Genomic DNA, 25,640 nt, shown 5'->3' on the forward strand with positions numbered 1-25,640 from the left:
ACCCTTCCTTCCCCACCTAGGCTGCCCTGCCCCCTTCCTTCCCTGCCACTGTTACCAGGGGAACCACTGCTCTACACTGGCACCTAGTGGGGAAACAGTTTATGACAGGTAACATTTTACCATCAACATTTACAATTTGCCACCATACTACTGTGGCGTCTTCAGGGGGGGAAAAACCGCTCCTTCACACTAGGGGTCCGTCCACCCCTTACAGATCCAGCCAGCGAAACACAGATCTTGTATTGCAAGTGGAAGTGACAAGTCTAAGTAGGCAGCACAAGTTTCCCAACACTTTTTAGGAAGTCTGTTTTCCAGGCCAAAGGCTCCCTTTGATGGGAAAAACCTTTGAATGGCAGAGTTGTCTTCTTTGTAACTTTAGCAATCTGTGTGTCGATTTTTGGGATTTCCCAACAAGATTTAAATCACCTCTTGATCAAGGGGAAAGCTGTCCTTCATTTCTTTGAAAACAGTCAAATGTCTTTCTGGGTACTCCCATTCATTCTGAATCAAATTTTCTATATTTTAAACGTATGCGGAATAAAAGTTTCTTCCTGGTGTAATGACCAGAGGTCTGAATGAGATCCAGCAAGTCACAAAATGAGACCCAGGCAGAAATGTCACAACACTCTGTTTACTAAAAAGAATGGGGGAAGGGTTAAAAGGTAATACATAGTATTCAGCTACTTCTCCAAAACTACTACACCTATCATTAAAGGGAAAACAGAGCAGTGTATATGGACTTCATTAGGAGTAAAAGGCAACAACTTCAATAGATATGTACAAATAGGAAGAAACTGACGTCTTTAATTTGCCTATGTATCGGTATATCCCATGGTCAATAATTAGCGAAAAATAAACGCTATAGTGCACATAAAAAGTTATTAGACACAAGGTACATGGGGTATATAATATAATAGAACGTACAAAACAGGTTTAGACAAAGACAGGCGAAAAAATCCCCATGTAGGGCCACATGCAGAGTAATTCATATATTGTCTCCCTGATATACAAAGTGCTGAGTGCTAAATCCAAGCCTATGCATCGAAACAACTGCCAGCCTTTACTTAATACAGTGTACTGAACAAGGTCAGATAATCACAGGCTAGAAAAAACAGTGAGCCATAGAGAACCACAACAGCACTGGATAACAGTACAGGGAGCTTACCAATGGAGACAGATAGCACGTGGACACACATGGGGACAAGTCCCAACACGTGTTTCGTGTGACTTCCTCAGGGGTCTGTAAAAAGTCCCTTCTCCATTTGGCAAAAGTCTGCTTGCTTTCTTCCCAGGGAATAAGTCTTCAGTACTTATACAAGGTCCTAGCCGCTTGGCCTGATCAGCATCTGACCTCCACCTCAGCTAGCATAGCTCTGCACAAAATCTTCAGCTCTCTGCAACACTCCAGAACACTCTTGTCTGCAGTTTCCTGGGCTTCCCTGCTCACACCCCAGCAATTGTCCTCTCTCACTTCCTGGCCCCCATCACTTGCAGGGAAGAAGCCTCTGGATCCTAGTGCTCTCACAGTCCTCTTCACACACATTGAGTTACACACAGGAAGAGGATACATGTTAATACCCACATAACTTTGCACACTGTTACACTGGATCTAAGACATATAAAACAGGTCATCATAGACTTGACATTTCAACTTTATTTCATCCATTGTATTACTCACAGCACAGAGTATCTCTTCCACATCTTCAAAAGTAGTAATTTTTTTATCTTCATGTTAGGGCTCGCTCACATCCGCATATATTCTTCCATGCGAGAGAATTGGCCTGATTATGTTAATGACACTCAGCTCAAATGCTGATCACAGCTTGAGCCAAGTTTCATTTTACTGAGTTCCGATTCTCTTGCATGTGAAACTCTGAGCACAGGTGAGGAGAAGATGGAGAACTTAATTTCTCCATTGTCGATGTAAATCAGACTGCACTCAGATGACATCTGATTGGAGCCTGATGTTTTGCTTGCAACCAACGACTTGAATGTGTGCATGCTGTTTGATTTATGCTGTCAATCACAGCATTCTGTGATTTGTTGTATGCTGGTAGGCAATGCCTTAGGCTATGTGTCCACGGTAGAATGTACCTGCGGATTTTTCTGCATGAAAATCCGCGACTTTCGCGGCAAATCCGCACCTTATTTTTGCCGCGGATTACCGCGAATTTGCCGCGGATTTTGATGCAGATTTTTTTTTTTCCCCATTCTATACCCAAAATCCGCAACAATAATTGACATGCTGCAGATTTTTCCGGATCAAAATCCGCGGCAAATCCGCCGCGGAAAAATCCGCAGCATGGACACAGCATTTCAAAATGCCATTGAAATGGCTTGGAAGTGCCGCTGCTGCAGATTTTCGGAAAATCCGCGGTAAATCCGCGGCAAAATCCGCGGTAAATCCGCAGCGTGGGCACATAGCCTTATAGTATATAACTGGAGCAAGTGCTATCCAATTAAACATTGGATAGCACTTGTCCAATGTAAACGCCTGTGTGAGTCCTTCAAGGGTGGGGAGCACGTAGCATATCTTATGAAATTGAAGCGGGAGTTGCAAAGGGTTGTGTCTGGGTGAAGGAAGCCAAAGAGAATTAGATTCTCTGTTGTTCCATTCCACTAATTTCATCCAATAAAGTCACTACTCATTCTTTATTTTTTCAGTCAAATGCTAACATAATTGCTATTAATTTGAAGTTGGTATTTTTTTTGCTGTATATAGCACAATTACGAGTAATGATCCTATGCTTGGTCTTAGGATCTTTGTCACATGGACCAGGGTTTGTGCTCCAATCTGAAGATCCAAAGTATGAGAAAAAAAAAACATCTTCAGTTGAAGGAAAAGTGAACTGTAGATACATCTTCAGTCCTACCGCCGATGTGTCCTCTATCGTGGTTAGGTTACTTAAAAACAATAACTGGGACTCAGTGCAGAGTCAAAGAATAAAGGAGGAGTCTCTTCCTAGCGGTTCATCGGCTGATAATCCTCATGCTTGTCACAGTAGTAGCGAAGAACCGAAATATGTTCCACCGAGCACAGCGTAGAACGCAACTCGCAGTGATGCATCCTTGATGCCAGGAATAGTGAACTGAGACAAATTCAAATGGAGACAGCTAAGGGTGAGGGCTGCTTGGAGGAGACAAATGCAGAAAGCTCAAGGAGGACTAAGCCCAAAGAAAATCCATCTCTTTTTCAGCAAAGGTGCAGAGGAGATGAATAAGGTCCAGCATCCAGGGAAGATAGTAGAAGCTTAGGGAGGAGGAAGGCTAGGAGAAAGAACTCAGCTGCCAGAGAATAAAAAAAAAAAAAAAAAGCTTTAAAACTGCAGACTCTGCAACTTGTCACAGCACACTGCCAGATAACCTCTTCATGACACAATAGGGACAGGAAAAACAGAGAAATGGAGGTGAGGAGAAGCTATTTAACCTAATTTTTGTTTACTGTCTCTATCGGGGCATGGACAAACTGTGGTACTATCATGGAGGGAGCTTGGAGAAAAAAAAAACAATCCTGGTATTGTTTTTTGGCATTCATGTTACTTTTATCATTCTCATTACGATATTCGGAGAGCCTTCATTTTTATTTAATCTTTCTGTCGACGTATCAGATGAAGGTTTGTTTTTCTAGGGCGAGCTAATATTTTAATTTATACAATCTGAGATACATTCTTCTGTTTTATTTGGTAGGTGGGATGAACAGAAAACAAAAAGTTCACCCTGTTAGTTAAAGAAAACTGCTAACTTTTGTAGCTCAGGTCTTCAGTTTACCATTGCTATACTTCTATTTGTGTAGAGAGGGTGATGGCTTACCAGCAGGGGACTTCATACAGTACGTAAGGATTGGGTCTCTGTGTGTAACTTACACAATATAAAATCAATACCTATGGGTTAGACATAAAAAAGAACAACAAAGTAATTTTTTTACATTATTTTAGTTTATTAAAATCTTGTCTAAAAGTGCAGTCAGTTAAAAAAAATATTCAAATAGAATTATATGTATATATGAACAAGGCAAGCAGTATTGCTTCTTATCAACCTTTTTTAATGTAAGAATGTAACAATTTAATAATTTATGCAAAAATAAAAAGATATTGCCCTCTTGCTGTTTTTTTTTTCTATTTGGTCCATATACAATGCGCCTCATGTATCAACACTAGTCTAGTCTCCGGTTGTCATTAGATGGTGCTTAGCTGGTGAAAAGAAGGTTTAACCTAGAAGATAACTTACAGATCAGTAGGTGTTTGACCGCTGGCCTCCCAATCAAATGGCAAAGAAGGAAACTTTTATCCCCATTCAAATGGAGCGACAGTGCGTATGCTTGACTGATGCTCCAGTTATTCTCTATGGAGACTGCTGAAAAATGCACAACACAGTCAACAAAGAATGAAACAATACAAAGGAACCAGGAAAACGGCATGGTGATGACTGCGTTGCAGAGAAGTAACAACAAAAAACTACGAAGATGTTGAAACCAGATAAAAGGCAGTTTATTTCTCAACGCGTTTTAATGTGGTCACACTTCTTCCTCAGGGGAACCTCCAAGTCTCCTGAGGAAGAAGTGACCACTCCGAAACGAGATCAGAAATTAACTGCCTTTCATTTGGTTTCAACATATTGGTTTTCACTATTTCTCAGAAGCATAGTCATCACTACGCCATTTTCCTGGTTCCTTTGTATTGATTCATTCTTTGTTGACTGTGTGGTGGTTCCTTTGCTACTAGCCTTGGGGCTCGTGGGTCATGCAGCAGCTGATTACAGGCTTTTGATCTTGTGTGTCACACAACTTAAGAAGGTGAGCATATCTTGCATATTAACACCACATATCTGTTGGAAAAGACCCTATTTGCACTATTCTGTCCCATAGTTTCCCACTTGTAACAAAGAATGAATGGCATGGAGGTTGAGTATGCACACTGTCAAGTCATTCTAACAGGAATGAAGGTGACTGTTCTGCAAATACCTGGGGGCCACAGTAGTAGGAAAGGCTATAAGCTCTCACTATTCTTCTAGTCAACTACCTGTGCTGTAAACCGGTGTCATAAATTTTTTTAACACACACACCCACCCACATCAGCCGTAAAACTTAAACCAATGAAGAACAATGAATAGCTTGTCAGAATTGCAACTGTTACAGAGAAGGTGATATATTGGACAGCAAATTGTGATAGAATCCTGAGGCAGAGAATCTCCAAAGAGCAGGAGTTTGATTTGTACCCAGTATGCAGTGGTTAGTACCTACCAAAAGTGGTCCAAGGAAAGAGACCAGTGCCAAGTTTACATGTACCCAAGACTGACTGAGGTGTGAACTACAGCAGCTTTTCTGTGAGATCGAACTAAGTTGATGAAAAAGTTAATGATAGAAATGTGTCACAACACACAGTGTAATGCAGCATGAAGGGCATGGAGCTATATTGCAAACCCCTGTTCACTGTTAAAAGTGTCTACAATGGAAATATAGTCATCAAAATTGGACCATGGAATATTGGAAAATAAAGGCGTAGTTGGATTATTTTCTTTTCCATAATGTGGGCAGCTGGGCGAGTGTGGGTTATTTTCCTGATGAATCAATGGCACCAGGTTGCACTGTGGAAAGACGACAAGTTAGGGGAAACTGTGTAAGGATCTGGACAATGTGCTAAACCTTGGGGCTTAACATTCATGTGGATGTTCCTTTAACCAACATTTCTGTAGATCAAACACATCCCTTCATGGTAATGGCATATGCTAAGATCAGATGCCTCTTTATGTTAGATTAATGTGCCATGCTACACTTCAAAACATAAAATAATTTGTGCCGTTCATTTGGTCTACAAACTTCTTAGACTCTACTCTGAATTACTGGTTTGTGGGATAAAAAAAAAAAAAAAAAAAAGACTTGATAGAGGTCAAATCTTGCAATTTACAAGACATAAAAGATGGGCTCCAAACACCCTGGTGCCAGATACTACAGGATCCCTTCAGAGTTCTTCTGACATTCAGGACTCGACAAGCCAGAGCAGGCATAAGGATGATCTACATAATATTATAGAGGAAGGTTTAATGTATGGTTGGTATGTGTGTATTCTACACATCAATAGAAACATATAGTGGTATGAAAGGTCCATGTTAGTTTGCTTCTCCTGGTCATAAAGGTTTATAAATAGTAGGGAGTACTCGAATCGAGCATGTTTGACTAAAGTTCTGAGAACAATAGAAGTCAACAGGTGACTCAAGCATATTTTTCCCGAAGACCTTGGGCTGTTTCCTGCCCTAACAGCCTCTGGCCACCATCATCACACATTGCCTGGTAACCTCCATTCCATCTTAACGGTTGTCAGGCAATGCCAGCTGCACGTGGATGTTGGGGACTGTGGTGGCTGGGAAGAATGAACAGAGGTTGCCAGATGATGTCTGTTGCCTGCTGTACGCAGACGATGTGGCTGTGTGAGGGCAGGTAACAGAACGGAGACTCAAGCATTTAGATAGAGAACCCATGGTATTCAATCGAGTATACAGAGCATTCCCGAGCACCTTGATAGTCGATCGAGTAGCAAGTAGTAAAGGTTTGCTTATCACTATTTAAATGGTAGGATCACATTGACAGACCGTATCATACTGCATGCTGTAGTAGATTACCACTTAGATCACTATAAAACAAATGTATTGGTACACCCTGGAATGTGTTTCTTTATTCTAAAAATATGAAATCTTCTTATATATTAGACTTTCACATTGACATTGAATCTTACCACTGACAAACACGTATGACATTTGCTAAAGTTCCAAAATAGCTGATGATAATCAATACGATGTTGTAAAATTAATGACCATAAAATACTGCACATACATAGTCGTTCTCACGAGACTAAAAGAAAAGCTCCAATATCAATGCTTTGACATTGTACAGTAGGAAAAGATTGCTGCTTATTTAGTGGAAAATGGTCCTGAAAATCCCTTAATAGAAATGTCATTAGTAGATAGGTCCTCTATAGACATCGACAAAAAAAAAAAGAAACGTACAAATATTTCTTAAAATTCTAATAGAAAAAGGACAATGCAGACTAAACTGGATGCGACAACAATGGTGCAAAACATTGTACAAGATTTTCTTTTTTTAAAAAAAAAAAACCACAAACGATCTATAGATGTACAGCCAAAATAATCCTTCTGAAAAAATCTTTGGTGGAATAAAGAAAGTTCAATGGGAAAAAAAGCTATTTTGTTGAAGAAAGACCAAAAAATGGTGCAGATCCTCGCATCTTGCTGCAGTAGATGTTGACAGACGCACCTAGTCGAAGTCCCAACATGGGTTCCAAAATATTCATTGTGTTCCATCAATCTGCTCTTTTTACAAAAAATACCCATTTGTATAAGCAATAAATAAATTTCGTGTAGGATCATGCTCACGTCAACAATGACTAATTAAACTGTTCTGTATTTTTTACTTTGTTGGCTGTTATAAAAGGCTTTCCAATCCAAGTCCATTGTAAAGTTGTAGCCTAATCTAATCTATTCAGTCATTCTGCTTCTGAGGAATGCATCCTTCCATTTCCACCACTTCAGGCCACCCTTCGTATTTGTTTGTATCCTTATTGTTCTTTATGTGCTGGAGACAAAAAAAGAAAAAAAAAATCAGTTATTTAAATTAGAAAAAATAATTAAGAGATAATATTTAAAAGGGATTTTGCATTTATATGAAACATGGTCCCAAATGCTTTTATATATGTAAAATCAACAAATCAACACAGCAGGTACTCGGCAGGTTACGTGGGTCCAGCACGGTGTCGCTGCTCTTATGAGTGTGCAGGTTGCAGTGTTGATATAACTACTGTGCACAATACCTGTGCAGCCAATCACTAAGCTTAGCGGTTAGTGCCATCTGGATCGGCAGCGCTGCTGAGCTCAGTGATTGGTTGCAGTGGTGATGCGCACCCAAGTAGTGACGTCACCAGTGGAGCTAGTAAACAGAGACTGGAGCAACAGGAAATATCGGTCGTTTGATGCCGGGAAAGAGGATTACCCTCTGTGTTTATCTATTTACATGCATAGAAGAATTTTAGCCCAAGTTTTCTGGCATTGGAAAACCCTTTAAATGTAAGCAAAAGGGTAATGAAAGTGTGCTAGTGTTCTGCAGCAGTGCAAACACAAAGCAGATTAAAAAGAAATACATTTATCCCAAGTAATCAAAAGGTTCCCCATGGTGACAAAAAAAAAAAAAAATGAACACATTTGCGTTAACATTTTTTTATTAGTTGTACAATAAAAAAAAAAATAAACAAAAATCCAGGTTTAGTTTTTTTTTTTGCAAACTACAGCAGGTTTTCTCCAGTGTTTCTCTGGATTTTGCTGCATTTTTTTACCCTTCATCATGACGCTTTATAGCAGGGTTTGCTTTGTCATTCTCGTCAGTCTGAACACGTTCTTACCTGCTCAAATGGACTTTTCGTCTTTATGCCTTTTCCGCCAACAAAGACCCAGTTGTCTCTGAAGCCTAGAGAGCTGATAATTGTACTGCCAAGTTCTGAAATCAGTTTCCGAGCCTCGTCATTTAATCTGTAATTTGTTACACATAGGGCTGAATAAGTAAAGGTAAAGCATATGATATCAAACACCAGTTCAAGACACTAGAAAACGAGCCATGTATTGGCTATTTCACGTTGTCATGTGAGTGATGGCAGTGAATGTGAATATTTACATACACACATAATATCTATCTACACACCCCTTTAGTAAAGTTGTTTTTTTAGTTTCTTTTTACATGAGTGAAGTTTCTACAATAAGTTTTTGATACTGGGTATTTTCATTTAGTCAAAAACACAGCGCCAGTTTCAGCAAAGCGGATGGGATTTATAGAAATTTCCTGTCCACTGTGTATTATATATATATATATATATATATATATATATATATATATATATATATATATATATATATATATATATATATATATATATATATATATATATATATATATATATATATATATATATATATATATATATATTACATAATTGCCTTATCCTGTCTGTCTGTCTTGCTCCAAAATTCTGTCCTTACCGCGACAAGCGTCTCATTGGCCGCTCGCCTCCGCCCCCTGCACGGATTGGCCGCTCGCCTCCGCCCCCTGCACGGATTGGCCGCACGCCTCGGCTCCGCCCCCCCGCACGGATTGGCCGCTCGCCCAGGCTCCGCCCCCCACGGATTGGCCTCTCGCCACGGCCCCCTGCACGCATTGGCAACTCGGCCACGCCCCGCCCCCCTCACGCATTGCACGCTCGCTCTGGCCCCGCCCCCCGCACGCATTCCCCGAAACGACACGGAGCACCGACTCCAGGTGAGTGCTGTATCCCCGGGAGCCCACATCAGCGTACGCCGGCAACCCAGCCGACACATACTCTCGCATTGCTGGGGTTGCCGGCGTACGCTGGTGTGGGCTCCCGTGCGAGCGGGGGGCGGGGTACGCTGGTAACCATGGTACACATCGAGTAATATTGTGTAGCATGGTTACCAGCGTACACCGGCTCCCAGGTGAGCGCATCAAGGTCCTGCAGCGGCAGAACACACACACACACACACACACATCAGATCACACTCACTCTCACACACACCTCACACACACATCAGATCGCATCCACACACTGACAACTTCTAGTGATATCGCTTGCTTCTCGGCGGCGATACTGTGCGTGCAGTGACCTTCCAGGACCTGCCAGAGGATCACATGGCCGGAAGCATGTGGTATCTCTGGATGTCGTGAGTGTGAGCGCGTATGTGCAATATCGTCAATGTGTGTCTGCGTGTATGCGATCGGGTGTGTGTGTGTCGGCAGAAGGCAGAGGAGCACTGCGTGCAGCACAGCTGCTGGGACCGCTCACCGGAGGGCACAGGCAGAAGTGGGGTGTGAGTGTATGCGATCACATGTGTGCGTGTATACTGTCTGATGTGTGACTGTGGAGCACGATGGGGGGTGCACAGCATGTGGGAAGGAGCACGATGGGGAGTGCGCAGCATGGGGGATGGAGCACGATGGGTAGTGCGCAGCATGGGGGATGGAGCACGATGGGGGGTGCGCAGCATGGGGGATGGAGCACGATGGGGGGTGCGCAGCATGGGGAATGGAGCACGATGGGGGGGTGCGCAGCATGGGGGATGGAGCACGATGGGGAGTGCGCAGCATGGGGGATGGAGCACGATGGGGAGTGCGCAGCATGGGGGATGGAGCACGATGGGGAGTGCGCAGCATGGGGGATGGAGCACGATGGGGAGTGCGCAGCATGGGGGATGGAGCACGATGGGGAGTGCGCAGCATGGGGGATGGAGCACGATGGGGGATGGAGCACGATGGGGAGTGCGCAGCATGGGGGATGGAGCACGATGGGGAGTGCGCAGCATGGGGGATGGAGCACGATGGGGAGTGCGCAGCATGGGGGATGGAGCACGATGGGGAGTGCGCAGCATGGGGGATGGAGCACGATGGGGAGTGCGCAGCATGGGGGATGGAGCACGATGGGGAGTGCGCAGCATGGGGGATGGAGCACGATGGGGAGTGCGCAGCATGGGGGATGGAGCACGATGGGGAGTGCGCAGCATGGGGGATGGAGCACGATGGGGAGTGCGCAGCATGGGGGATGGAGCACGATGGGGAGTGCGCAGCATGGGGGATGGAGCACGATGGGGGGTGCGCAGCATGAGGAATGGAGCACGATGGGGGGTGCGCAGCATGGGGGAATGGAGCACGATGGGGGGTGCCCAGCATGGGGAATGGAGCACGATGGGGGGTGCGCAGCATGGGGGATGGAGTACGATGGGAGGTGCAGACCTCCCCCCAAAACACACACACACACACACACACGCACGCACTGCACAACACACACGCACTGGGAACCACAAACAGCGCCCTACACAGACACCCACACACACAGAGAACGCCGCACACACACACAACACCCAACACACAAACAGCGCGGCACACACAAATATACGCACATACCGCACAACACACACATTGCACAAAACATACCTCCCACCAAAACGCACACACACACCCCACACCCACACAAACCGCGCAAAACACACACAACGCTACAGACACACAGCGCTCCACAAACGCAACACACACAACGCAACACACAAACAACACCGCTCTCACCCACCACCACACCCACACAATACCCAGAACATGTACAGCGCCCTACACAAACACTTGGTAACTACACACAACAACAGCTATATATAACAAAAATCATACATTAACTACACAATACGTAAATTCTAGAATACCCGATGCGTAGAATCGGGCCACCTTCTAGTATAAATATATACACATATATACATACATATATATATATATATATATATATATATATATATATATATATATATATATTATACATATATATATATATATATACATATATATATATATTATATATATATATATATATATATATATATATATATATATATATATATACATATATAATATATATATACATACATATATATATATATATATATATATATATATATATATATATATATACATATATATATATATACACACACATATACACATATATATATATATATACACATATATATATATACATACACACTGTGTGAACTGACCTGCATTCAAATTCACAACATGTCAGGCTACTTTCACACTTGCGTTGAACGGCATCCATTGCATTGCGTTGTGTGACGGATTCAACGGATGCGTTGCATATAGTGGCACAACAGATGCAACGGATCGTACAAAATAACGCAATCTGTCATAGTTTTTTTTTCTTGACTTTACACATCTGGGCATGCGCAGTTGTGTAAAGATGGATGCGTTAACGGAATCCGTCAAATGACGGATTCTAACGGAATCCGCCACCTTAAGCGTCCATTATAAAAACAACGGACGCTGACTGAATCCTGCAGGTTGCGTTTTTTTGACACTCTGCCAAGCGCAGAAAAACGCTACATGCAGCGTTCCATCCGCCAGGCGGATGCAACGCAGCGTCGGCTGACGGACGCAACGCAAGGCCATCCTTTGCTATCCGTAGCTAATACCGTGTTTCCCCGAAAGTAGGACCCCCCCGAAAGTAAGGCAGGGTGGGGGTTTCGGGGGGGTCCGCCAATGTAGGGCACCCCCCGATTGTAAGGCAGGGTAGCGGGGGTGCCCGGGGAATGTAAGGCCGCCTATGGGTGGTGGTCGCGGCGTAATGTATACCTCCTCCGGTGAATGGCCCCCGCAATCTCGCTGGCCTGCGGCGCGTCCCGGGTCAACGCTCTTCCTGCTTGATGCTGATTGGCCGATCAGCCTGTTCGTCACAGGCTCCCTGCTGGCCATCAGCTCGAGCTGTGATTGGCCAGTCAGCCGGCTCGCAGCTGATTGGCCGAATCAGCCGCGACGTCACCGCCTGCAGGCTCGCTCCCATTGGTCCAGCGTCCCCGGCGTCCCCGGCAGAAGGAAAGTAACGGTAAGTTACTCTCTCTCTGTGTGTGTACGGTATGTGTATGGGGGCTGTATGTGTCAGAGTGTGTGTGTGTGTGTGTGTGTGTGTGTGTGTGTGTGTGTTTTACCGGTACGATATGTGTGTGTGTGCCGTGTGGGTCTGTACCGGTACCGTATGTGTCAGTGTGTGTGGTGGCAGAGTGGGGGGCAGAACCACTGTATGGGGAGGCTGCAGGGGGGAGGATGGGGTGGGTGGATTCCGGACTCTCAAACAATGGGGAGGCTGCAGGGGGGAGGATGGGGTGGGTGGATTCCGGACTCTCAAACAATGGGGAGGCTGCAGGGGGGAGGATGGGGTGCATGCCGGACTCTCAAACAATGGGGAGGCTGCAGGGGGGAGGATGGGGTGCATGCCGGACTCTCAAACAATGGGGAGGCTGCAGGGGGGAGGGGGGAGGGGGAAATTGTTATTTTTTTTTTCCAATGTAAGGCCTCCCCCGAAAGTAAGGCAGGGTGGGACTTTTGGGGGTAAAATTAATGTAAGACAGGGCCTTACTTTCGGGGAAACACGGTAGAAGTCTATGAGCAAGAAAACGGTTTCCTGCAACGGTTACCGCAATTCCTCAAGGCGGCGGATAGCAACGGATGCCGCACAACCCAAGTGGGAAAGCAGCCTTAATTTCTCTTGCGAGTACGCTTTATGTGCTGATTTTTCCCCACAGAATTTCATTAGATGCTGAAAATGTGTGCATTTTTAGTGTTGTTCCACTGCGTAAACACATAAAATCCTCAAATGACTAGATCACATTGTTTATCCCAACCAAATTCCAGGCAGCATAAAAAAACAAAGCAGATTTAAAGCATGACACACCAAAAAAGACGCAGTGTCAAAAACAAGATAAAAACGCATGGAGAATAAGACACTCAAAAATGCAAGTAAACTAATTAACAGAGTAGGTGCAGAAGTTATGATGAAAACCTGCAACATCAAACACTCAGTTTCTCATTGTAGGAACAGAGCTCTAATTTGTAACCTTACGCTACAAATTAAATGTGGCCATGTTTAGAGATATGCAAAACCGTGGAAGTTCGGTTTGGCGAATTCAGACAGACTTTAGATAAAGTTTAGTTTGGGACCTGGGACTTGACCAGATTCCCAATGGAAGTCACTATTTGGGCAGTTCGGGTATTTGCCCACATGCAGCCAGCCATAAAAAGAGCACGTCTGGGAGAGGGAGGGCGGACTTTTTGGGGGGTGCACACTATATCCGATAACTCTGCTGTTACTTCTTGCGCAAGCCGTCCAAACACTGCAAGTGGCTTGCACGTGACTGAGCACCGAGCGTACCTGAGCGCAACAATGCTCGCGTGAGTGGTGTTCATATGTAAAGCACCCGACCTGTTTTGGGTTTTTTTTTTCTCTCTTTTTTGTAAAGGCTGTTTGGAACGAAAACCAAACCTCAGGTTCACTCATCTCATTTCACTTTCCATCACTAATGCTCTGGTTGGTCTCAGTGATGTGTGACCTGCCGGCAGCTCCAGCGTTTCATGGAGTGCACTAGAGGTCACAACTGAATACATCTCTATGGGAGCCTCTTTCTGGTCTCAGAGTTGTATCAAGAGCTTGTGACGCAACATCTGACTTCCAAGAGTCAGTAGATACAGTCATCAGATGACGCCGTGGAACCGGAGCGGCGTCGGTCAAAGGTGAAGACACCAGAAGGTGAGTATATGACACGAGGCTTACAATTAAAGCACTCCTCCAGCGCTAGGAAAAAAAAAATGCTTTAATGCGATTGCTTCAAAGAAACTAAAGTACATTGGAAAGTTATGATAATGGCACGGTTCACAGTAGCATCAATTTTTCTAAAATGGTTAATTAAAAAAAAAAAAAAAAAATCCACCACCAGATTTCCCCTATGTGGCTATGTGCATATACTGAGAATTTGGTTGCAGACATTTCTTTACCAAATCTGCATCTCCTGGCAGGAAAAAAACTCAGATTTTTGCCATGTGTTTATTATGAAACGCTGAAAGAATTGACATGCTGCAGATTTATTTCTGCACTACATCTGCAAGTAGAAAACTTCAGGATTCTCATTGACTTTGCTGGCATTAAGATTTGCATACAGTTTTGTGATGAAACTGCACAAAAAAATGCAGAAATAAAAGCAATAAAAACACCCTGTGCACACATACCCTAAACATATTATTCGGAAATATTTTTCTCCCCATAAGAAACCCTCCCCCCTAAACTACTATATAAAATGAAAGCAAAAGGAGAGCATAGGAAAGAACAGAGGAGAGAACCTGTGGCCATTGGAAAAGTCAGATCCCTCAGTGACGGGGAAATGAAAAATGATTATAGAAACTGCCCGGAAATCTGATAACTGCTCCATAAATATACAGGTAATGTGCATCTGTGCCAGAAAAAAAAGGTACAAATTAGACTGTTCTGAGAGGTGATGAGAAAATCTTCAATCTGTCTTCAAGTACCAAGTAGATTTGGACAGAGATGAAAAAATCATTTACAACTGAGATGCCAAGGGCTCCTGAGCCTACAGCTGATGGGCCATCAGTGTGCGACTAAGGAAGGATTATCACATAAGATGATAGGGTCACTCAGCAAAGGGATGAAAAATAGAACATTTACTATCCAAATAGGAGCAATTTTACTGAAGTAGTGGGAAAATAGTTTGATGTTCCGTGCCGTATGCATTGAGAGAATAAATATATTATACATATTGATATACAAATTCTGAGTGCACACGTCCCAAATGAAACGTGTGAAATGTAATTCTGTAACAAAAGTATCTACACCACCCATGTGAAACTAAATACTCCCCTATAATGTTACATACAGCTTTCTATACTGCTATACACCGATATATTGCTTCAGAATCTGCACAAGGCATCATTGAAGCTCATCATCGCCTTTATGCCTGCGTTTTATCTAGTTTTGGTGTGTTTGGACTCAATTTATTATGCTATTTGCACCTCTAAGTTTATTTTATACGGTCTCACCCATTTTTGTTTATTTTTGTTTTTTGTTAGTTTTGGGCTTTGTGGGCAGAGTTTAGCAACTCCAGATGTTTTATCCAATTCATCAATTCCAACTTTTTAAAAATCACAGATATCTTGTGTCATATATTTATATAATGTTTTTATAGTTGACAGATGATGAAGGGAATTGATGATATGGCCCTGATCTTTCCGTGATTGATTTGATTGATTTGTGCACACTTACATCCATAGAAGATCTGTGATTAGTGCTCTAAGGGGTACTTTACACACTGCAACATCGCTGCCGATATATCGTCGGGGTCACGTCGTTAGTGACGCACATCCGGCGCCGGTAGCGACATCGCAGCGTGTAACACAAATGAGCGACGATCAATGAGCGCAAAAAGGTTGCTCGTTGACACGTCGTTCATTTCCATAATATCGTTGCTGCTGCAGGTACGATGTTGTTTGTCATTCCTGCAGCAGCACACATCGCTATGTGTGACGCCGCTGGAAAGACTAAGGCTATGTGCGCACATTGCGTATTTGCATGCAGTTACGCTGAGAACTGCAGCATGTTCCGGCTGCTCATCTCCTCCCCTCCTTTTCTATTGGGTGGCGGGCGGTTCAGTGACGCTGCTGTGACGTCGCTGTGACGCTGAACGAACCGCCCCCTTAGAAAGGAGGCGGGTCGCCGGTCACAGCAACGTCACAGAGCAGGTATGTGCGTGTGACGCTGCCGTAGCGATAATGTTCGCTACGGCAGAGAACATTACATATCGGCCGTACGACGTGGGCGAGTGCTATCGCGCTCGACATCGCTAGCAATCACTAGCGATGTCGCAGAATGTAAAGTGCCCCTAAGATGTTTGGAACCTCTCTGCAGAGTTTCCTCCAAAACTGTGTACAAGTGGTATAGGTTGAAGGGAATTAGACAGGTTTGTCTAATCTAGACCATATCTCAGGTAAGGTGCCTGTAGTTGCAGAAACTTTGCATATTGATGCAAGAGTCAACAGTGAGGTGGGTAGGGTGGGAAGAGCGCCTTAAACAGCCAGTGAGGATGGGGCCAGGGTCTCAGGATTCAAAGGTGGCCTCTGTGGTCTACAGACGACAAACCTGTCTAATTGCCCTCAACCTTATGATACGCAAATCCTTGATAAAGGCTGTCACAAGCCGAAACATTGGGTGTTGTATTCGTGGTGCTCTGTCTTTTTGTAGAAAATCAATAAAAACACTGTTTGCATTATTTATTGCATTTGGTCCCGTTGTCTGCTGGAGCTATCCTTAAATATTTATGCGGCCGAGCGGGGCATCTTCATGAAACTTCCCATAAAGAGTTACTGAAGTCATGTGAGGGCAGCAGACAATAGCAGGTCGCAGTGGTCTTGCAGTTAATGGAATAGTGACATCATGGCTCTCTCGCTCTGCATGGAGCAGCTTGCGCTGGACTTAGGTGGGTGCTTGAAAGTTTGTAAGACTAGATGTATTATGTTTTACATATCCCATGGGCAAAATATTATTTTAAACAGATTACCCTTTAAGTTTGACACTTACTTTGTTGCTCCGTCATCATAGGTCGCCATACAAACTATTGTTCCATCTGAAATCTTCTTCAAGAATTCAATGAAGGGAGCTACATCTAGACATTGTAAAATACAGAAAACAGGAAGTCAAATAAACAGTCTGTAAGGTTTCTGTCAGATTATTATATTGATAAAGTTACAAAGGTCTATAAGGCTAAGAAGGAAAAAAAAACAAAACAAAAAAAAATGTGCCATCTATATATATAATTGCCTTATTCTGTCTGTCTGTCTGTCATGCTCCAAAATTGTGTCACGGTGACATTGTCACCGTGACATGTCCTTACGGTGACACAAAGCTGATTGGCCGCTGGGCTCGCCATGGCCCCGCCCCCCACACGGATTGGCCTCTCGCCCCGGCTCTCTGCAGGCCCCGCCCCCCTCACGCAATGCACGCTCGCTCTGGCCCAACTGACAGGGAGCTCCGATTCCCAGGTGAGTACACACACACACATCAGATCACACTCACTCTCACACTCACTCTCACACACACCTCACACATCACAACATGCTGGGATATCGCTTGCTTCTACACCGGCTCCGTCAGGATCCCGGCAGCGCCAGACATAACCTTGCGATGCTGGGATCTTGACGGAGGCCGTGAAAGCTGGTAACCATTATAAACATCGGGTAACTAAGGTCCCTTAGTTACCCGATGTGTATCATAGTTACCAGTGTACACCGGCTCCCACTCACTCTCACACACACCTCACACACACATCACATCGCATCCACACATCAAGGTCCTTTAGCTGCGGAACATACACACATATAACAGCACACACACACACACACATACACAAATCAGATCACACTCACCTCACACATCACATCGCATCCACACATCAAGGTCCTGCAGCTGCGGAACATACACACACATAACAGCACACACACACACACACACACACAAATCAGATCACACTCACACACACCTCACACATCACATCGCATCCACATACTCACAGCATCCTGGGATATCGCTTGCTTCTCGGCGGCGATACTGTGCTGTTGTGAGCTTCCAGGACCTGCCGGGGGATCACATGGCCAGAAGCATGTGATATCCCCGGATGTTGTGAGTATCAGCGCGTATGTGCAATATCGTCAGTGTGTGTGTCTTTGTGTGTGAGTGTATGCGATCGGGTGTGTGTGAGTGGATGCGATCGGGTGTGTGTGAGTGTCGGCAGAGGAGCACGGCGTGCTGGAGGAGGCTGGGAGCAGAGAGGCTGATCATGGGGAAGGCTGGGAGGAGAGAGGCTGATGCTGGGGGAGGCTGGGAGGGGGAGAGGGAGGCTGGGACGAGGGAGGCTGATGCTGGTGGAGGCTGATGCTTGGGGAGGCTGATGCTGGGGGAGGCTGGAAGGAGAGAGGCTAATGCTGGTGGAGGCTGATGCTTGGGGAGGCTGATGCTGGGGGAGACTGGGAGGGGAAGGCTGATGCTGAGGGAGGCTGGGAGGAAGGAGGCTGGGAGGAGAGAGGCTGATCCTGGGGAAGGCTGGGAACGGGAGGCTGATGCTGAGGGAAGCTGGAAGGAGAGAGGCTGATGCTGGGGGAGGCTGGAAGGAGAGAGGCTGATGCTGGTGGAGGCTGATGCTTGGGGAGGCTGATGCTGGGGGAGACTGGGAGCGGAAGGCTGATGCTGAGGGAGGCTGGGAGGATGAGGCTGGGAAGAAGGAGGCTGGAAGGAGAGAGGCTAATGCTGGTGGAGGCTGATGCTTGGGGAGGCTGATGCTGGGGGAGACTGGGAGGGGAAGGCTGATGCTGAGGGAGGCTGGGAGGAAGGAGGCTGGGAGGAGAGAGGCTGATCCTGGGGAAGGCTGGGAACGGGAGGCTGATGCTGAGGGAGGCTGGAAGGAGAGAGGCTGATGCTGGGGGAGGCTGGAAGGAGAGAGGCTGATGCTGGTGGAGGCTGATGCTTGGGGAGGCTGATGCTGGGGGAGACTGGGAGCGGAAGGCTGATGCTGAGGGAGGCTGGGAGGATGAGGCTGGGAAGAAGGAGGCTGGGAGGAGAGAGGCTGATCCTGAGGAAGGCTGGGAAGAGGAGGCTGATGCTGAGGGAGGCTGGAAGGAGAGAGGCTGATGCTGGGAGAGGCTGGAAGGAGAGAGGCTGAGGCTGGGAGGAGAGAGGCTGATGCTGGGGAAGGCTGATGCTGAGGGAGGCTGGGAGGGGAAAGCTGATGCTGGGGAAGGCTGGGAGGATGGAGGCTGGGAGGAGAGACGCTGATCCTGGGGAAGGCTGGGAGAGGGAGGCTGATGCTGGAGGAGGCTAGAAGGAGAGAGGCTGATGCTGGCGGAGGCTGATGCTGGGGGAAGCTGGAAGGAGAGAGGCTGATGCTGGTGGAGGCTGATGCTTAGGGAGGCTGGGAGAGGGAAGCTGATGCTGAGGGAGGCTGGGAGGAGGGAGGCTGGGAGAGGTAGGCTGAGAGAAGAGAGGCTGATGCACACACACACACACACACACACACACACACACACACACACACACACACACGCGCGCGCACTGAACAACACACCACACACACACACACACCCACACACTGGGAACCACAAACAACTGCCCTACACAGACACCCACACACACAGACAACGCTGCACACACACAACACCCAACACACAAACACCGCGGCACACACAAATATACGCACATACCGCACAACACACACATTGCACAAAACATACCTCCCCCCAAAACACACCACACACACAAACCGCGCAACACACACACAACGCTACAGACACACAGCGCTCCACAAACAACGCAACACACGCAACACACATACAACACCGCTCTCACCCCCCGTCACACCCAGACAACACCCAGAACATGTACAGCGCCCTACACAAACACTTGGTAACTACACACAACAACATCTATATATATATATATATATATATATAACAAAAAATCATACATGAACTACACAATACGTAAATTCTAGAATACCCGATGCGTAGAATCGGGCCACCTTCTAGTAACTATATAACTGCAGATTGCCAAATCAGGACAGTGTTCAGTCTGAGGATTCCCCTCTCTGAATTCCCCTGTACTCCTCATGTGAGTGGAAGGTAGCGTGCGATTCAGCTGTTTGCGGTCACACAGAGCGACTGAAGAGTTTTCTTTTCAGTTTCGAAAACCCTTTTAATACCAATATTTCCAACACAGTATCTGTGCTTCTCATCTGCATCCACAGAGATAGGCAAGACTGGAGCACCATAGACAAAAACTGAGGTGATGAATTATCATTGCTTTTGGGATACAAAGCATACCAGAGGTATGCAGGATACGTCAGCAGAATTTAAGATAGATTGGAGGGGAGTACACGGTGTGCAGAATTATTAGGCAAATGAGTATTTTGATTACATGATACATTTTATACATGTTGTCCTACTCCAAGCTGTATAGACTTAAGAGCCAACTACCAATTAAGTAAATCAAGTGATATGCATCTCTGTAATGAAGAGGGGTGTGGTGTAATGACATCAACACCCTATATAAGGTGTGCTTAATTATTAGGTAACTTCCTTCCCTTTGGCAAAATGGGTCAGAAGAGAGATTTGACGGGTTCTGAAAAGTCCAAAATTCTGAGATGTCTTGCAGAGGGATGCAGCAGTCTTGAAATTGCCAAACTTTTGAAGCGTGATCACCGAACAATCAAGCGTTTCATGGCAAATCGCCAACAGGGTCGCAAGAAGCAAGATGGACAAAAAAAGGCGTAAAATAACTGCCTATGAATTGAGGAAAATCAAATGTGAAGAGCTCCACTCCGACTCAGACGCCAGCAAGGTGGAGGTGGGGTACTGTTATGGGCTGGTATCATCAAAGATGAACCTATGGGACCTTTTCGGGTTGAGGATGGAGTGAAGCTTAACTCCCAGACCTACTGCCAGTTTCAGGAAGACAACTTCTTCAAGCAGTGGTACAGGAAGAAGTCGGTATCGTTAAAAAAAAACATGATTTCCATGCAGGACAATGCTCCATCACATGCATCCAACAACACCACAGCGTGGGCTGGCCAGTAAACATCTAAAAGATGAAAAAATAATGACATGGCACCCTTGTTCACCTGATCTGAACCCCATAGAGAACCTGTGGTCCCTCATAAAATGTAAGATCTACAGGGAGGGAAAACCTCTCGGAACAGTGTCTGGGAGGCTGCTGCACGCAATGTTGATCGTAAACAGCAATGTTGATCGTAAACAGATCAAGCAACTGACAGAATCTATAGATGGTAGGCTGTCTATCATAAAGGTGGCTATATTGGTCACTAATTTTTTGGGGTTTTATTTTTGCATGTCAGAAATGTTTATTTCTAAATTTTGTGCAGTTATATTGGTTTACCTGGTAAAAATAAACAAGTCAGATGGAAATATATTTGGTTTATATTAAGTTGCCTAATAATTCTGCACAGTAATAGTTACCTGCACAAACAGATATCCTCCTAAGATAGCCAAATCTAAAAAAAACACAAAACACTCCAACTTCCAAATATATTAAGCTTTGATATTTATGAGTCTTTTGGGTTGATTGAGAACATAGTTGTTGATCAATAATAAAAAAAAAAATCATCTAAAATACAACTTGCCTAATAATTCTGCACACGGTTTAAGTGTTACTCCCCTCCAATCTATCTTAAATTCTGATGCCCAATTAATCCACCTGTCCCCCCCACTATTCCCTGACCTCTCCTCTCTGCTAATCCCGTCACTGGCTTCCCATTGCCCAAAGACTCTGTTTCGAAACCCTAACCATGACATACGAAGCCATCCACAACCTGTCTCCTCCTTACATCTGTGACCTAGTCTCTTGGTACCTACCTACACGCAACCTTAGATCCTCACAAGACCTCCTTCTCTACTCCCCTCTTATCTTCTCCTCCCACAATCGAATACAAGATTTCTCCCACACTTCCCCCATACTCTTGAACTGTCTACCACAACATATCAGACTCTCACTTACCGTGGAAACCTTCAAAAGGAACCTGAAGACCCACCTCTTCCACCAAGCCTACAACCTGCCGTAACCCTCAGTCCTCCATAGCATCAGACAACCCGCTCTACCTCACCTACTGTATCCTTACCCTTCCATGTAGGCTGCAAGCCTTCACGGGCAGTGTCCTTTCTCCTACTGTACCAGTCTGTGCCTTGAAATATTCATGATTATTGTCCCTATTATGTATACCCCTTTTTCACATGTAAAGCGCTATGGAATAAATGGCGCAAATAATAATAATAATAATAATAATAATATTTATTAATACTTCAGGACTACAACAAAAAAATTATAATTGGTGGTGGAAGGTTGAACTAGATGGACCTAGGGCTTTTTTCACCCTATGGAACTATAACTGAATTGTCAAGGCACATCTACATGTAAATGTTACTACTGTGAAACCTCAACACTCGCATCAGACATAGCCATAGGCCACTTTCATGGAGCCTTTGTGGTCAGTAAGCCATTCCTCTTCTGTATGGAATAGCGCAATTAAAACACATAGCATTTGAATAAGCTTTTCTTTTATCACCATAGGGAGTCTATGAGCGACACATGGCACTGTCTTATAATTGTTTAATTTCATATGTTTAAAGGGAACTTGTCACCAGATTTTTCCCTAGTAAACTAAAAGAATCACCTTCTGCAACTACTGGGCTGCTTTCTATGAAGGTGCACCTTGGCCCTGCTCCCACTGATGGCCGTCCTTCTTTCTTGATTGACGGGATGATGCCGCCGTCATCATCCTCGTCGCATTTTCAAATCTCGCACCTGTGCAGTTAGGTCGGCTCGCACAGGCGCAGTTCGCTCTGCCATATCGCGGGCAGAGCAGAAAACAGCTGCCCTAGCTCGCGCCGGTGAGCTAAATGCACAGGTGAGAGATTATGGGCGGGTAAGAGTATGGCGCTGGTGAGGTCATGCAGGAGGAGGGAAAGGAGCAGAAAACCACCCATTTGGCCAACACAGGTAATTAGCATACCTAAGTTTTATAAAGTTATTTTTGGGGTCTGGAAGGGGAGCAGGGCCAAGGTGCACTTTCATAGAATGCAGCCCAGGAGCTGCAGAAGGTGATTCTTTTAGTTTAATAGGGAAAAATCTGGTGATGGGTTCCCTTTAAGAACTTTTGTTGTGAAACTGTTACTCAAAGTGGATCGGTCACAAGATTTCACAATACAGACTACATATATTATTACTTCTATCTCTTAGAATTAATGAGACTGGTATACTTATTTAAAGAGGATTATACTGCCAGAATATTGAAATGGGGAAAAAATTAGATCTGGGGAACAGAGAGCACAATAGGGTGATACCAGCATTTACCCACTCTCCGTCCACAGGGTAACGCTGGAGCTGAGACAGGCAAAACCCCTATGTAAGCATGAAGTGAATCTGCTGCTGCCCTGTGGCTGGTGGATGAACCCTCCAGGAAATATTAGATCCAGTGTGATGAAATCACATTAGGTGGGCTATGCTACTGGAGTAAACCGATTCTTCCACAATGATGATAATGAGGCGCTTCATGCTCATCATTTCAACACCATACTGACCCTTGGTCAAGTAAAAAAAAAAAAAAAAAATTGGCACTTGGATTTTTCACTTTGTAAAGATGCTGTATGGCAATGAAATGCATTGTGAATATAAAAAAACCTTAATGTTGATGAATCGGATTACTCCAGCCCATCTAGCGTGTTTTTAGCCACCTGGATCCAGAAAATTGAAATGAGCATTGTGAGTCCATCTTTAGTTAAAAATGTTCATTTTGAAGATTATACATCATTCTGGGAGAATTATATCAGCCTCATCATGTCTACGTTAATAATGTAAACTGTTCAAAAAAATTTGACAACAGATCATTTAATTTTTCCATTATGTTTACAGTTTGAAGTAGAATCACAAGCTATATCTTACTAATAGATCAGATTGACTTCTTGAATAAATATGTTTAAAGGGGTTTACCACCAAGAAAAGTAAACCCAAGACATTAATTTATGCAACTTATCCAAAATCATGAACATCGACATCCCCAGATCCAGTACTGGATCTGCTGCTGCTTCCGTCTCAGTGTTTTGGCTGCAGCTGTGAAGTCCTATCAACAGCTCAAATCTCCGCTGCAGCCAATCAAAGGGCTCAACAGGTCTGCCCATGTAAACAGCGGAGCCTTGAAAATTAGTGACTGACTGCAGTGGTGATGAGCCCTTTCAAAGTGACAACACCACTAAAGCCAAAGCACTGAGATTGGAGCAGTGGCAGAGAGCTGATCCATGACAAGGAGAGGGTTCCGTTTTCTTAAAGTGAAAAAACACTTTATTAACAAATAATTGGTTTTATATAGGTTTTCTTACTCTACCATCCAGCTTCTTTGTGCCTGGTACAGGATATATGTTGATAGATACAGTATATATTGGGACTGTAGAATAATATACAGTATATGTGTGTGCACTTGTGTACAGGTGTTCCCACCAACAAGCTCACTGTCTGATGCCTCATTATTTATATTCTCTTTTTATATATTGTTTTGTATTGCTAAAGCTATACATATTTTCAATCTGGCTTGCGGTCTCTTTCTCTTAGTGATATATATATATATATATAAAAAAAAAAAAAAAGTTAAGAGACAAGGAGCACACCTTGCTGTGTTATGAGAACCCAATACATTTTGGATCTCCTGTACATTTTTAACATTGCATAACTTGGTCTTTTCTCAAGTCAAAATGAACTGGATAACTAAGCAAGAAGTTGGAAGGATTTTGAAATATGACTTTTTTTTTTTAAAAAAAGAAAACCAAACTCCCAAACTCTTACCTCCACCCCACAGGTCATAATACTTTGTTTCAATTACTTCTCCAGTTTTCCCTAAAAAATATAAATGCTCATATTAAAGAGCTTCAACACACAAGACCAAGAGCATAAAGTGTAAAATTAATAATCAGAACTGACAGCTCGTTGTGTTAACTGATGACTGTTTAATGGTATAACATGAATTAAGTTCAAAACTACAGAAAAAAGTTATTTTGCACAATATTTATGAAAACTGGAACGGATTTTGTTTTAATTCCGGAGTATAAATATGGGAGTGCGCCGCTAACTACACAGGTCATGGAGACGATAATTTCGAGGAGCACCATGAGCACTGCATTACTTCTCAGAAGACATGAATACCAATTTATCCTTATGTTTTTAACCAGGTCATTTCCCTGTTCAAGACCAGCAGATTATCTGCTTTTATTTTGTTCATAGAGATCTAACATTTTTTTTTTGATTATTTACAAATAATTTTTGCCTTTTTTGTGATATGCAGGACCTAATTTTTAGTATACTTTTTGCTGATATTGTGGGGAAAAGACAAAAAGGAAGTGCGCCTGTTTTTTCACATTATTTACCGGTATTTATTTTATAAGCAAAAAAAAGTCCAGTTAAATGATTTAGAATATGTACCTGAAGAATTTATTTTATTTGCTAGACATATGGGGCTTTTTTTTAGACCGGGGACGGGCTAGAAATGGGGATTCTGACAGTAGAGCAGTGTAGTTGAGGATGGATTAAGGGGAGTGCACAGAGGAGAAAGCTGCAGTAGTTTAGGCAAGAGATGGAGGTGTGTACTAATAGATTTGCTGATTCAAAGCTTTTAAAAAAAAAAAAAAAAAA

At 44.1% G+C, this 25,640-nt stretch overlaps 1 protein-coding gene across 1 annotated transcript in view; it reads right to left on the reverse strand.

Moving 5' to 3' along the window:
* Nucleotides 1–3,913: 3,913 nt before the first annotated feature.
* Nucleotides 3,914–25,640, reverse strand: part of FAM3C (FAM3 metabolism regulating signaling molecule C) — a 116,042-nt gene continuing 94,315 nt past the window's right edge. Inside the window, exons 8-11 of the mRNA XM_075345049.1 lie at nucleotides 24,798–24,848; nucleotides 16,983–17,067; nucleotides 8,406–8,532; nucleotides 3,914–7,585 (exon numbers count right to left, since the gene is read on the reverse strand). Coding sequence (XP_075201164.1) covers nucleotides 7,493–7,585; nucleotides 8,406–8,532; nucleotides 16,983–17,067; nucleotides 24,798–24,848 — 356 coding nt within the window. The 3' untranslated portion in view covers nucleotides 3,914–7,492. The remainder of the gene's footprint in view (nucleotides 7,586–8,405; nucleotides 8,533–16,982; nucleotides 17,068–24,797; nucleotides 24,849–25,640) is intronic.

This window comes from Anomaloglossus baeobatrachus, chromosome 4 (genome assembly GCF_048569485.1).
Source record: "Anomaloglossus baeobatrachus isolate aAnoBae1 chromosome 4, aAnoBae1.hap1, whole genome shotgun sequence".
In the NCBI taxonomy this organism is placed as follows: Eukaryota; Metazoa; Chordata; class Amphibia; order Anura; family Aromobatidae; genus Anomaloglossus; species Anomaloglossus baeobatrachus.